At 42.9% G+C, this 15,294-nt stretch overlaps 1 protein-coding gene across 4 annotated transcripts in view; it reads left to right on the top strand.

Annotated features, from left to right (window-relative positions):
* The window catches only part of LOC124211707 (uncharacterized), a 91,092-nt gene extending 76,158 nt beyond the window's left edge, over positions 1-14,934 (top strand). For 3 of the 4 annotated variants that reach the window (XM_046611046.2, XM_046611045.2, XM_046611043.2), the window contains 3 exons: positions 10,543-10,720; positions 13,307-13,394; positions 13,715-14,934. In XM_046611046.2, the coding sequence (XP_046467002.1) occupies positions 10,614-10,720; positions 13,307-13,394; positions 13,715-14,437 (918 nt within the window). In that variant the 5' untranslated portion in view covers positions 10,543-10,613 and the 3' untranslated portion in view covers positions 14,438-14,934. Of the gene's footprint in view, positions 1-5,890; positions 6,038-10,542; positions 10,721-13,306; positions 13,395-13,714 lie in introns of those variants that run through there. The other variant, XM_046611044.2, reaches the window with a different exon arrangement.
* The last annotated feature ends 360 nt before the right edge of the window (positions 14,935-15,294 follow it).

Raw genomic sequence — 15,294 nt, 5'->3', positions numbered from 1 at the left:
GGACCTCGTAGTGGATAATCTCGTGATGATCCTGCGGTGGATGATCGGTCAAATAATGTGGCACGCGTTTCAAAGTTAAATACCGGACGCCAACGTCGTAGGGCCGCGTTATTTTCCTTTCGAGAACTCTTTCTCTTTTCATCTCTAATCGTGCCGTAACGTTGCGTGGAAGAAAAGCTGAACAGCTGGATCGTTTTAGCTGAATTATACGAATATCAATGCACAGAAAACTTGGAGCCAAAAGTGTCAAGCTCTGATTTTCCGATATTCAGTATTTATTATCGAGTAAGAAATGCGGTATTCAAGGATTTTTATCGCTTATAAATACGATTCTCAGAGTCGGATTTTCTTTCTCACTAGTGGTAATTCCAGGTCTACATGACCGTGTAGGTAACAAGTTGCGCCGATCTTTATTGCCCAGGTAATTAGGCGCAGCCTACTTACGCTACATTGCTCCGCGGAATGGATAAGCCGATCCACGAGTGTTTACGTCCGTGGTCGATATGACGTTGCAGAATGCTTGCTACAGCCGTACTCTCTTGGGGGTCCCGGTCGTGGGCCCACCTCCCGGGGGACAACATGTGTCGGTATCCCTCGTTCCCGACGCCGCCTCGATCCCGCCGCGCACGACCGACTCTTTCAAGTACCCGACGCTGAACCGTCGCCGCCGACGACGAAGACGACGACGACGACGACGTCTTGTCCCGTGCTGCACGCAATATCCGTATACCACCTACACGCGTGTAGTTCAGTCACGGGCGAAAAGAGATACAGCGAGGTTACATCCACATGGATAGCGGTCGTGCAACAACCGGACAACCGCGTTGACCAACCCTTTTACCGGTGTTCTTACGCCGCCGGGATTTGGATCTCAATAACCGTGATGCTTTGGGAATAGACATCGATGACGGTATGGTAAAAGAAAAGAGTTATCGCCCTTTTTGTCAAGCTTTCGTCATGAAAAGTTGAGCAACTATTCCCAAGAGCCGCAGCTGGCTGATCGTTTCGTACACCCAAATGCGGATTAGTTTCAGGATGCATTGTGTAAGTGGAAATGTGCTAATGAGAGAATTTAATGAACTCAAGGTATTATCGTGACTTTGAAATTTGTGACACGATTGGTCAGACCTGAGCCAGTTGCAAACTGTCCTGTCAAAATTGATTTGGAGATTATCGCGCACTCGAGGATAGAGACATTTCCCATATGTAACTCGTTGAAAATACTATATAGAGGATTCAACAAGTCGTACGGTGACTTATAACAATAGATATTCCCAGCCCTATCGACACCATGATTCTCACCTGCTGCCCGCAGGTGTACGTGGGTAGCTCCAATCTTTTGACGGTGTAACGTAGCTTGCTCCGTATATATTTACGGTACAAACACACGAATATGTGCGTTCGTATACTTTTGCATATCTATACATATATATTATATAATATATACACGATGTCCCTAGAATTCCTATCTACGACAATATCCATGCCGGGACGAAATGGCGACACACCTGTTGAGTGTCCGGACTTGTAGATAATTTTTCAAGCTGATTTCAAATCCATTCCGATCTTGTGGGTATCATCAGAAATGATGTTCAAAAAGTCAGCACCCCGAAGCTGTAGCGACGAATGTGATGACACCTGATTTGAGCCGGTGAAAAACTTGTTATTACAATTGTCGCTTCTTGGTTGACTTCAAATTATAAAACTGATGGGAATCCAATTGCCAGGAAAGTCAAGATATCGACGATTGGTGACGGTCAGGAAACATTGAATTCAATATTGAAAAGCCACTTTTCCGTGTTGCAGGCTGGTCTCGGCAAAACAAATCTCGGGATCACGTTTGACGTGAAAAAATTCAGTGTAAATAAATAAATAAACGTCTATTATACCGACGATCGTATTTATTCTGTCCAGAGGGATGCGAAGGTTGGCAGTTACTTGTGCACGTATGCGCTTGCAGTATCGAACAATTACTGTATATTATTCGATTGGAGTTGAGCGCAAAATCACATACTGGCGCCACGTGCGTCTGGTCTGGATGTTTACCAGCTCAGGGAGAGTAAATCCTCCGTTCCTCCCCTGGTGCCTCCTGCGCCGCCGACTCGCCATTAAGTCAATATTATTGTTCACTGGCTAAAAGTAAATTCGGTCATTCCTCAAGATAACAGTCGAGTGCCGATCGAGGATAAAGATATAATGGACCATTCCCGCGTGCACGGTATGCCTATCCATGTTTATATTCATGTACACCCTCATCATCCGTAGCTACCAGATAGTAACGAATTTAACTCAACATCCGTCACGTATAGATTTCATTCTACCATACCCGTGGACCTAGGCTCGCAATTGATATTCCCGTCGCAACTGAACGTCAAAATTGGTGTCTCAATGCATTACTTATTGTATACACACACACACTTTGAAGCGAGGATGAGAATCAGGCCCTACGTGTCAAGACTGACGTGCTAGACGCGTTGGAGTTGCCTGGATCCATGGCTAGCGATTCCGTTGTCTCGAAGGTATGGAAAAAAATGACCAAATAGAAATTCGTTTTCGGAAGCAAACGCGAAGAAGTCTCTTTTTCGTTCTGAAATTACGCTTTTCGCTAACGATACAACCAATAGCTGTATCAATTTCCTACTGGGACACGGTTACAAATCCGAATCACAAATGGCTTTTGCGAGGGTTGCTTCACTGTCAGATTAACCATTTTTTTTTTTACCGACGGCAAGCTAGCTGTCCGTAAACGCGTGCCGAACTCGACCAATTTTTCCCGAGGTATAAGGCCGTGCCCTGGCCGTTTTCGACGTGACGTATGCATCTCCAAATATCGAAGATCACCTATCTCCCATTATATACACTGTTCTGAACAAAAATACACTGATACATTTTCCATTGACGCAGAAATAGAGAAATGGTACGAGTTCTACGAAATCGCAATAGTAAATTCGTAGGATTCATGCCATTGCTTTAGTTCTGCGTCGAATGAAAATGAATTGGAGTGTTTTTGCTCAAAATTGTGTAGAGAATGGGGCTGTCAGGCCCTTCTTCGCGTTTGAGATACGTAGGACTTTGATATTTGGCGACGTATATACCAACGTCGAAATCAACCAGGACCCCACAAGTCCTCCGGATAGTTGCTGGGTATCAGCTAACATGTGAGTTAGCATGTCCGTCGTTGGAATATCGCTCCGTTGTACGATTGAAGAAGTAACGTAGTAAGATTAAAGTATACGAGCGCCGAGCATCGACACCCTGCTGCTGGTATACAAGAATTCGGAAGTGAGGTAGAGAAGCGTTTGACACCCTTTTCTCGGTTTTCTTCTAAAACCGACAATTTTCAGGATATAAAATTAAAACCGGGTGACTCTAGTGACAGATACACGTGTCCGGGCGTACATTTTCCATGGATCCTCACGCGTGAGCTCGTAAGTGATGAGCGCCCTGGGTCGTGCTACGTGGAGCCTCGGGGCTTTGATGTTTCCGCACAAAGGCCGCCTGCACGCCCGGCAGTGACCGTGGCACCGTATAGAGCGATATACGCGCCTCGAGTTACACGCGCACACGCACGCACGCACCAAGGGTGCGCGTATCCACGCGTATCCATTATGCGTATAACACGCGAGCGCATCCCTGACGCGTGTATATTCGTATGGGTATGCATATATTGTACCGCGATGTATGGACCACTGTACTCGCTAGCTCATTCATTCATCAAATTAGTTGTATAATTAGGCTCTCCGCATATATTACCCTATGCATATGCGTGCCTCCGTATAGCTAAGGCTAAAATGGCGATGCGCCTGCACGCGGTAGACCCTTGCACTTTGTCCTAGAATATCCATCTGCTCTGAATGTCTCTTACGCCTTCGTACAGAACACTGCCGCGGGACTAGATATATAATACGCTTTTACTTGTTTCTTGGTAAACGAGCCGAGGCGAAGATTTTTATTCGACTGTAGTAAAGGTATGCAATTTTTAGACACACGTTTACAGATTTAAATGATTTGCGAAAACGTAAACGGCTAGTTTCATCGATTTTTAGAATTGTCGGTGTTTTTTGCTTGTACTCTTTGCACTCTCGTATTCCTTGTACGCCATAAGTTCGGAAAGATTAGATTTTTTTTCTACTTTGATTGATCGATTTTAAACAATTTCAACGTCTAATATGCATAGATTGAAGAGAATTTTGTCCATTGTTGGTCAATCACATTTATATATATATATATATATATATATATATATATAATTGTATCGACGTTTCGGTATATTGCCAAATTGAAAAATTCAGGTTTTGTTTAAATCTTCTCAACACTTTTGCTGACGTATAATTTCATCTCAAAGGGTATAACATCTGGATTTTTGTTTTCAGTTTTTTTTTTTTTTTTTTTTTTGATACGGTATATCTTAAACCAATACAAGAATACTAGGAAAAGTAAATTTTCTTGGTTCTAAATACTCGCAAGTTCAAAATTATCCTTCAAACATCTGAAAATTACACAGCATTAGATGACCCTGTTTACTTCAGCTCATCCCAAGCTATTTATTCTTTGTGATAATATATTCCCAGAATCGTTTAAAAGGGTTTCTCACTTATGCAATGAAAATTGACGGAGTAAAAAAGTCGGGGCTGAATAAAAGAAATACCCGACACCTGCAGGAATTTTGGTGCCAGGTAACAGCCGAAACCAGGATTGTGCGCCCACGCTGTCTTCGCGATCAACGCGTGCTGTGTACGTATGTGGACATGCAGGAGAGCCAGGACGATGAAGAGACTCCCACTCCCCTGCCCCCACCCCACTTGCCTCCGGAGAGGTGGTCCACAGGGTACAGCCGACCGCCACCGCGATCTCTCATCTCCCATCTCCTGGTGGCAGTGTCTCTCAGTGCGCGAGGCCGATCCCCTCGCAGCTGCCAACCGCGTTCAATTTCGTCCTCCGAGTGCGAATTGCGATTAATATTTGGCGTTGATGGCTGTATCGGTAACTTGGTTATATTCACCATGAAAGGCTGGTAGAGGGTTAAAGCGAAAATTTATCGGAGGAATCGTTGATGCGAAATGGGCAGGATATCGGATAACGTATAAATTTTTCCATGTAAAAATATAATTTTATCGGTAAGACAAGGCGCGCAAGAGTCGCCGAGCGCAAGACGATTGCATTGGAGAATCTCGTTCGGTGATACGGTAACATGGATGCACGTGGGTAGGAGTACATCACGCATCTTTCAAATACATAGCTAACTGATTGTGAGTGGGAATTAATGAGCGAGTTAACAGATACTGGAGTAGAGGTTTGTGTGTGTGCGTGCGTGTATGTGTGTGTGTGCGTGCGTGTATGTGTGTGTGTGCGAATCCTATGAACCGTTCGCGTTACATGCCGTTACGGGGATGATAATGACTCGCCCAGAATTAAACTCGTCGTTTTCGACGTATAGGAGGAAAATGAATGCTTAAATAACAGTAGAATTAAATAATCAGACGATTCTCGTCGCGTAGCCGATTGTCAAGCCTGAAACGCGCTTGCGCGCACGCTATAAGTGTATATATATATATATGTGTGTGTGTACGTGCGATGTGCGTGGTTGTGCGTTACACAGGGTCTCAACTCATCTTTGCCAATTAAAACGGGATCCAGTAAATTTTATTCGGTATATTCGCATTGCCGGGTGTCAAGTATACAACCTCAATTCAGTTACCTACTAATTTCACCCCTGTATGGTCACAATGAGATCGTTCGATTTACATCGCGAACTATCATCGTGAACCGCGTAGAGCGCCATTTTAAACTTGTACCTAGAAGCGGAAGCGAGACTGTCTCCATTGAGTTTAATTCTTCTGATCGACCCACCGATTAGTGTATAATATTCTTCATCGTTGGAGTTGGGTGCCGTCTCGCACCTATGCTGTGATCCAAAATTCAAACAAACCTAGTTGACGTTACACAACGCATCCTTTGCCGATGGAGGGAGAAGCTGCAGGACCATCCAGTGGTCAGAAGAACACGTTGGATGACGCGGTTGGAAAATTGCTACAAGGTATATTGACTGACGATTATGGGGGACCGATATGGGTTTACTTTGATACAATGGAAAAATTGCAGATTATTATTATTTTTTAAAGAGCTTGAACTTCTCAGACTACATACATGATCAAGATCAGTGATTTTTGGGAACGCTCAGGTCTGCTCAAACTCGTATTAGTTGACATACCATAAACATTGATGATTATAGTTGTAGAGGAACGATGGTAAGACACTTTAGCTACGTAACTTATAGTCGCTGCAACATTCCAAATTCATTTCCACCTACTGTGGGTGCAAGAATATTTTAACGTATACGATTAAGCAAGTCCCGAGGAAGCGTGATTTTTTCAATATATATAGTTCAATTTTTTGACTTCAATTGAAGTACCTTTGCCGCAGAATTTTTTATTCCCATATTATTGGATTATACGATAGAAGTTTCTTTTCTGGAGAGCTGAAGGTCTCCTGAATTTAAATCAGAATCACACGATGATCAACCTGGAAAATTACGACAATTAATACAGAGTACTTGTGTCTAAATTCAAACACGGTCCTTAGTTCATTCCTATGTTCACAAAACTATCATCAATTGTTAAACGACTTGATCAATTTACACTTAGAATTCATAGATTCAGCTTGAAAAGGGCTGAATCTTCACTCGAGATTTTTTTACTTGATTTGAAAAACGAGTTTTTTAGGAAGCACAACCTAATGACAACGTCAGACTCAAATCACGCCGGTCCTCTTATTACAACGTATACGTATAATTGATACTCTTCACTGTAACTCACCCCTCGTTCGACGGTTGTTTCACATCTGTAAAATGGACATACGTAATTTCGTGTGCACGATGAACGTGTAATTCTTCATCCGTTTACATGCAATCGTTCAAAAGACTAACTACCTGACGACCGTGGCAAATCCATTCAGTTCACCCTTATCTTAGCGTGTAATTTCTCCCAGGGGCATGAATTTATAACTGACGCTGTACCGCAGCGCGTCATTTGATAATTGTGTATGGAAGGATGTTAGATAAAAGTTTTTCAGGCTATAAGTTACCGATTTTTTGAACATCTCTCGTGGGATTTCTACTGTTTATTTTAGACCTAAATATAATTAAAATTCAAAAATGTTCGAGCATAAGTTGGCAATAATATGTCTAGGATAACACCAGCAAAGTTACTTTATCTCGACTGCCTCGGTATTACCCAAAAATAAAAATGTCATTCTCTGTCAGCTATCTCAAATTCAAACACAATCTACAGCGTTTGATGAATCCAGAATTTTCTCCACCGTCAGATGATGGACGAGATTGAAGTTAGCAACGTTATCGTAACGAAATATTGGGGAAAACATCACTATTATCTTAATTTTGCAACGATTTTGGAGGAACTAAAATTTTGAAATATGAATGCGTTTTGTTCTATTACGATTTACTGAATTGCACACGATTCCGAAATCGCGAAACGACGATTTTTCCTTGGCACTAATCGTTACAATAACATTAAATTACTAACTAATTCAACACGATGATGATGGACCGTATGCTGAACTCGGACTTGAAGTAAATTCGCGCAGGTGTTACAGCGTGTCCATTCTTGAAGAAAACTATCTTCAACCAGCGTGTGAAGAGTACGCATAGCGACAATTTTTGTGACTGCAGTTTTTTCTCGAATGCACCGACACGCGTGGGACGCCGGCTCGTGCATATGGCAAAGAAATGCAGTTTTAGAAGGAGTTAACGTTATAATACCTACAGCGAAACGCGAGTAGCGTGATATATCTCCGGGCGCGCATCTTCATTGCGTCGTTTAGCAGTGGCATTTTAATTGGCGTTGAAAGGCCGGCCTGCACACGTCGCCAGCCATTGCTCTTCGCTCTCTATCGGGCAGCGCAGATTTACCCCGGTGATACGAACGACGTACGAGATGGCCGCCCGGGTCCGGGGATGATGCTGCCATGCCTCGCAGACGCTAGTTGGTACCGTTCGGGATACCCGGAGACTTTCAAGGCAGGTGCTGCGAGTCGAGCGCGACCAGGATCGCGGTACCGCGGCGCTAATTACGCGCGGACAGATTTAAATCTGACACATCTTGGCCGCGCAAGAAATTATGTCGTACCTACCTATATTTCGTATAACGCGAACGTTCGTTAATCTTTCGGCCCGACGGGCGTCGATGATACCGTTATTTTACGCGTCAAACCGCTCCGTGAACTCACGTCATCCTATTTCATCATTAACTTGCGTTATACACTTTTTTATAATAAACATTCGCCTCCCATATTTCACGTCGTCGCGTAACGCATTACCTATGCCTATACATGTACACCGTGATCGATGGATCTAGTTCTTTTCTCAAATTTATCAAAGCAACGGCATTTTGCAATTTGAACAAAGTCGCGAGGGTAAAGTTATAGAAATAAGAAATAATCATTATTCTCCAATCGGTAGTAATTATTGTTGGAGCAGTGTAGAAGTAAGCGTCGATCTTTATTGGATATTTTTTTACTCCTATTCTTATTTATTTATTTATTTTCATCGAGTAATGGGGTTGATATTGTTGTCGGGACTTCAACATCGTGGAGTTGAAAATATTTCCCAATTGGTAATTTTTGCAAATTCGTCGGATGAAAATAGTTACGGAAAAATTGGAAGAAATTCAAATGTTCTTTCACCGCTGCAGCAGTTTCTTTGATCAACTGACCATTGAATATTTCTATGGTTATAATGTATGGAAGTGCAGCCCGCTTACGCAAGTATAAAAATTGTGCATTACACCGTGCAGAGGGTGGATGGGTGTTTCTCGTGTGTACAGAGTGTACGTGAATGTACCTACACCATGTTAATTGGGCCAATGTCTATTTCGATAGTTCGAAACGGTTTAAGACAGTTTGAGAACGGATTTGGTTCTTTTATCGCTCCTTGGCTAAATATTTAAAGTTACATCAGGAAACAGAGGCTCCCTGTCTGCCAGACATCTCGTAAACTGCCGATTTATAGACGCCTTTCGTATAGAAGTCGGTGTATTTTTTTTCTCACCGATTTTTCAATACAGTTAAATCGTGAAAAATCTTTCATCTCCAAACTGTCAAACGTTATATATATATGTATATATTTATATTTTGTATCACAAATGACGACTTAAAACCATCTACATATATCGATAAATACATATACATTACAGAGGCAAGAATAAATGTACAGACACCTATTGCTCGGCAATATTTTTTTAGCAACTAAAGAGAAAACAAACAAAATACTAATCGACTCGGCCTACTTTGGACTTCGGTGTAAAATTCTGAAAAATAGGTGGCCGAAAGTAGTCACATGCTATTAGAGATAAAACGGAACAGCGGACTTTTTTCTCCGTAGATAATTGCGCAGTTCCGAACAAAGTCAGTAAATATCTGTTTTGTAACACTGGCTGAAAAGTTGAATAAAATAAATTAATTTTGTATCAACAAATATCATCGATCGATCAGGCACCATCGCTCAGTTTCCTTGACAAGATTGATTAATCGAGCTCTGCGTTTGCAATTTTCACCGGGAAGGGGTTTTACAAGAATATTACCAATATAATAATTTCAGGTAACCCTGGCAAATTTAGGTATATACAATATGCACATGTAACAACGCTTCGATATGATCTTTTTGCATCGCGTGACAGCGAGTAAAGTTATTCTCAACATTTCGGCAATCCTTTGGAGGATTTCCGCGTACGGGAACCCCGTCGAGGACCTCCTTTGATGAAAGAAAACCGACAGAGATGCCGCCTCGGCCATCCGTGACCCCGTGGTAATTAGCTACCGTGGCACGCTCCTCGGAGGGGTGGCCATGGGCCACGGTGACAGCCGGGGAACTTGCCGGAATACTAGGCGAGGAGAGCCTAATGATTCTTGGTGGGGCAATTAGGGGCGAGAAAACCACTTTGAAGTCATTTTCGGTATTACATGTCGCATGCAGCTTTGCCACGAGGATAGGTACGCACGACAAAACATTCCCGAGGACGTGCGGTTAAAAAATTATCGCCACATTTCAAGGCCAACGATCGGTGCCATTCGATATCATCCGCCATTTCTGAAAAATTGTTGACAAAGCTCGCATCTGCGCTCCACCGCAGGGTGAGCAGATTATACATTATAAAAGCAGGTGTGCACGTACAAGCATATTAGTAACCGGTGTTATCTCGTTTCGCTCGCGGCGCTTCCGGATGATGATGCAATCGTAGACTAAGGGCGTAAAATCGACTATGTAAAGTCAGTATCATGTACGTGGAACAGGGTATGATTATATCTAACCTTATAGAATTGAGATTCTTTGGTAGACTCCGGATTTTTAATCTCGCAGTTCACGTTTTAATTAAAACTGTTTCCGTTAAGTTTGCTTTACTGGTCACTGTGATGTAAGAACGTTCTAGTCTTTGGTGTTTTTCAGAGAATTCAAAACTTGTACGATGTCTACGCGTATACTCTAGAGTATACGTGGAGAGCGAATGATAATGCTTGATTATATCGCAGGTTACGACTGGACGCTTTTACCAGTCACATCGAAAGCCAGTGGTCGCCGGGGTGGCCACATTAAAAGACCGATGAACGCTTTCATGGTGTGGGCTCAAGCAGCGAGAAGAAAGCTCTCCTATCAGTATCCGCATCTCCACAACTCGGAGCTGTCAAAGACCCTCGGAAAATTGTGGCGGTAAGAAAAATTTCGCAGTTTCCTAATTTTCGTTTCAACAATACGATCTTGCAGGGCGCAGAGGCGAAATTTCAGTCGTCCACCTTTAACTTCATCCCATCTTTTACACTTAAACTTTTCTCCAACCGACAAGCGCGTGTATAATAAGATTGTATTTGTATAAAAAACGACGCGTGGGCGTCGGTTATTTTTCTTCGCTTTTTTATAATTTCTTCGGTACACACAGCGCGTTGTACAACTTTCCAATAAAATCTCCGTTGAAATTTGGTAACTTTCATGCGCGTCAAGCCCGCCGGCTCACTTGAGGTACACAAGCGGAACGGTATGATGTTATAAGTGCTCCAAGTATCTCAACGGGTCGAGTGGCGGCTTCTCCGATTCCAGTGGAAGTTATTCTCGTAACGCTTGACAATGGGGTTTCGCAGCGATGGGGGGCCGCGCTGTTTGTACCAGTTGTACCCGTTCTTTTCGCAGAACTTCACCGCGGACGCTTCATCCGGAAACCTGAGGGGCGCCAACGAAGCTTCTGGATCGGACCTGAAGAATTTCGGAGCAAGTTTCAAGCTCATCTTTACACACTCGAAAACTCAATAATTATTGGATATAATGGGACGTTTGCACCGCAATTTCGGTTGCTAGGTCGATGTATAGTCTATGAATCAGATGGTCTAACTATTGATGTATCCATTTTAGCGCACCTATGGACCAGCCTGTGGTTATTTGGCACTGTTTACTCTTTACCGCTGCTCAGCTGCTCATCCAGACTACAATTCGTTTTACACGATACGATATACTTTGTACAAACAATTTTTAAATCATTTCAACTCACGAGCTTGTCCAGCCCATGAGTGGATTCATCCAATTCTTTCCCGGTTCCCAAGATGCTTCCCAGTGGTAAGTGTGTGCGGTTCCAGACATGGTCGCGTACTTTACCGTACAACGAATGTAGAGTGCCTTTGAACATCTGAGCCCATCCGGAACCCCGTTAGTTGTTGCCGCGCATTCCTGCGCAATGGAGGAAGGAAACTGAATCTTCGTTTACAGGTCAACAATGGTTTATACATTCGATGCCTTTGCAATTCTGGGACTCAAAGTGCGTCGTGAAGCGGAGGGTGAATGTGCATTTCCGGAAAACATTGTACACGCGGTGTAAATCTTTCCATTGCCGTACGTATCACAAAAATTGAATGTATGCAAGTCGGAGTGCTAGCGCTCTTACACACTAACTACACAAGTGGGTCTTATTCTACTTTGCTATATCTTATTATAGTGAGTCACCGGACTCTTGTGTGACGTGAACCTTCTGGCAATTTATCCTGGTCGCATGTGCTCAGGGAAAAATTACTGTTTTATACACCTACGATAAACGTACGGTAAATTCGGTATTCGTTATACTGAAAATCCTTAGGTGACTCCACCTCATTCCGTTCCACATTCAATTTAGAACAGGGTAATGGGGGAACCTGGAACTTTTTATTACAGAGTTGATTGTTGAATTTGAATTTTCCCGTAAAAATTTTTCCTATGCGTATGCAGCATGTCCTTATCAAAATGTATGGTTGACGTTGATACAGAGGGGATGAGAGACGGGAGAGACTGCCTGAATCACTCACGGGATACTCAACGTCAATTCTAATGTTGCCGGATGATCTTTCGAGTGCCTCGAGCTTTTCGCAATCTGCTGTGGCCCACTCTGGATCTAGCATAGGTGCTTCGTTGACACACAATGCCTCGTCGATACTTGAACCCTGGCGTACTGCACCAATGTTGTCAATGGGGAAGACAGTCAGACGCCATGCAGGACCAAACTTTTGGCGATACAACGTTTTGAAGATTTAAAGACTAATTATCATGTGAACTCCGGTAGCCAAAAAAACTGTCGAATCACACAAAGTAGAGTTTCATTTGACTTTTAGAATAGCACTTGACGTTCGCATACCTTGTCGATTAAACTATTGATTTTCAAGCAGCCTAGCGGACCATTAACGGCACGTCGATGCCACCGTAGAATATTCATTGAAGTATTTATGGGGATTCTGGAAATCACGGTGCAGATGACGGCAGTAGACTGTTGGGTAAAAAATTTGAAATCGGAGGTATAGATCGTATAGATCATTCAAACATCTGTCTTTCATACGTTGCGGTGTGTACAGTTCCCATGCCAACGAACATCGATTCCGAATACCGCGCGCTGTTTGGTGTACCCTTCGACGATGAATATATTCATGTCATTCATCTCTAACATCACTTAATATACTTCGTTTTCGAAAGATCAATATGAATTATTGGAATGAATTTTTATCACGTCGTTATATGCCCAATATTTCCAACGTCTAAAGTGAAGTCTGCAAATAATTTTTAAATCCAAATCTGCGTGGATAAATTATTTTTGGAATCATAATTTGTGTTCTGTGACACCAGTGAGTCTCTTACCCTAGCCTTCGCAGCTCATCTACTATTCGATAACGCTAAGATCTTACAGCATTGAAATAATATCCAATCACTTGTTTATCATAAATGCTTAGGTGTTCTTTACAGTGGTAATATTTCGTAATTATTTTTTTTTTTCTTGTTTTTTGTTCAAAGAATCTTGAGTGACAGAGACAAACAACCGTTCGTCGAAGAAGCGCAAAGACTACGAAGCGCTCACAAGAAACAGCATCCTGAGTACAAGGTACATGATACAAGTATTATTTAAATTTACACACACGTGCATCACATGTAGATACGCGGGTACAGTATAACGAGTAAAAGTCGCGTGAAACATTCCGCATCGATTTCTCGTCTCGATTACAGATTTTATTATTATACGTTTGATGCATCGTGTGCTGAGATATCACTTTCATTTTGCTTACCAATTACGTCCCGTTCTCTCTTCCACCTATCGAATCATGAACCGGTCCAATCCCGAATCTAGTGACTCCACACTGTTCTACCAGTCATAGTCGAAAAGTATAACGGTGTAACAATACGCGAATCAATTACTTGTTTCAGTATCAGCCGAGGCGAAGAAAGCAAAAATTGGCCGAGCAGGCCGGCATGGTGCTTGCGCAATGCATCGTCCCAACCACAACGAGCTTCGACTCACCGACTGGATCGACGGGAGACTGCGCCTATGGACGGCTGTTGTATCACGAAGCCGGCAAGGCTTACGACCTACCGACGTCGTACTACGCGGCTAATCCGTCGAGGACATACGGAGATCCATCAATGGTGCCATCCAACCTACCGCCACCAGTAAAGTTCCCGCAGCGACCCGACCACGATAAGGTATACGCCGAGAAGCAAGCCTACGACGGTCAGGCGCAGCCCCCAAAGTACGAACTACCAAAAACACACCCTGATTCCAAGCGTCAGGACCTGTTGCACGCTAGGTATCTCCATCATCATCATCACCATCACCATCATCGTCACGAAGAAAACGGCGGTGTGCCAAAGTTCGTTGAGCCACAGCCGAGAGCCTACGATCTACCGAAAATTACGGACGCGATGAAGACGTACCCAGAGAACTTGAAGTACCCCCATGACTCCAGCGCGGCGATGAAGCCGTCTTACACGTGTTTCCACAGCGATTACCACCCCCTCGAAGGTTACGCCGCCGCTCACAGCGACGGTGATCATCAGCCTCAAGGCGTTCCTCCAGGGCACTCCTTTTACCCCTACGTAACAGCCGCGACCTCGATTGCGCAGCCCCCTTATTACATGGGCCCCCGATAACTGTGCCCGGGTGATCGACAAGTCACTTCATCTTGCGTTTGAATTCGAGTTTTTACGAAGAGTTCAATCTCGTAGTAAAGGAATATATGCCGTTTTCGAATATTAAAATGTCACTGTTACGTTAGGATGTGAATCCCACTTCATCGCAAAGTGTCACTGGAGCTCAAATCGTGATCTGACAATCCGATTTATTAGACTTCATAATATAAAATAAGTTTTAGAACTTTTGGAGAAATGTTTAAGCCAGGGCTAATTAATGAGCATAAAACTTTTATTGTTTATAAAACTCACACTTGTCAAAAAATGAAATAATTCCCAACACGATATACCACTCCTTTCGAACGTTTTACATTACGTTTACGCACTTATGATTGCGAAAGTAATGTCTAGATATTGTGTACGGATGTATTATTTTCCGATGTAGAATTGAATCCCATTGTCAAGTTTTGGGTCGGGAAGATGAAAATAAACTCATTCGCCTTTGGCTAAAATAAGAACCGCATGCCGTGTCAAACCATTATTTTTCGTGCGTCACGTCTTCGTAGGAAATATATGTGGCGTAACATCGTAGATAAGGTAAGGTGAATGATGCCTGCAAATGTGATGTTCTTTTATAAGATTTACTTCATCTGTAGAACTAAAATACATCGGGATAGGGCAAAATTATGTAGTGCGAAGAATCCTTACCTGAGCAAGCATCTGTAGCGACTTTTTTACCGCATCTTACGAACACGATTTCAACACAGGTATGATCCAATAAACTAAAATCTAGTACCTAAATGCCTGATTGCTTGAAAGGACATGCGATTACTTGCTTACATGCAACTTCCAGGTAGAAGATCTTGGATTTTGTGGGA

The sequence above is a fragment of the Neodiprion pinetum genome, chromosome 2 (assembly GCF_021155775.2).
Source record: "Neodiprion pinetum isolate iyNeoPine1 chromosome 2, iyNeoPine1.2, whole genome shotgun sequence".
Lineage (NCBI taxonomy): Eukaryota > Metazoa > Arthropoda > Insecta > Hymenoptera > Diprionidae > Neodiprion > Neodiprion pinetum.
Note: the sequence above shows the minus strand (reverse complement) of the source record. Positions and strands in the feature narration are given on the sequence as shown.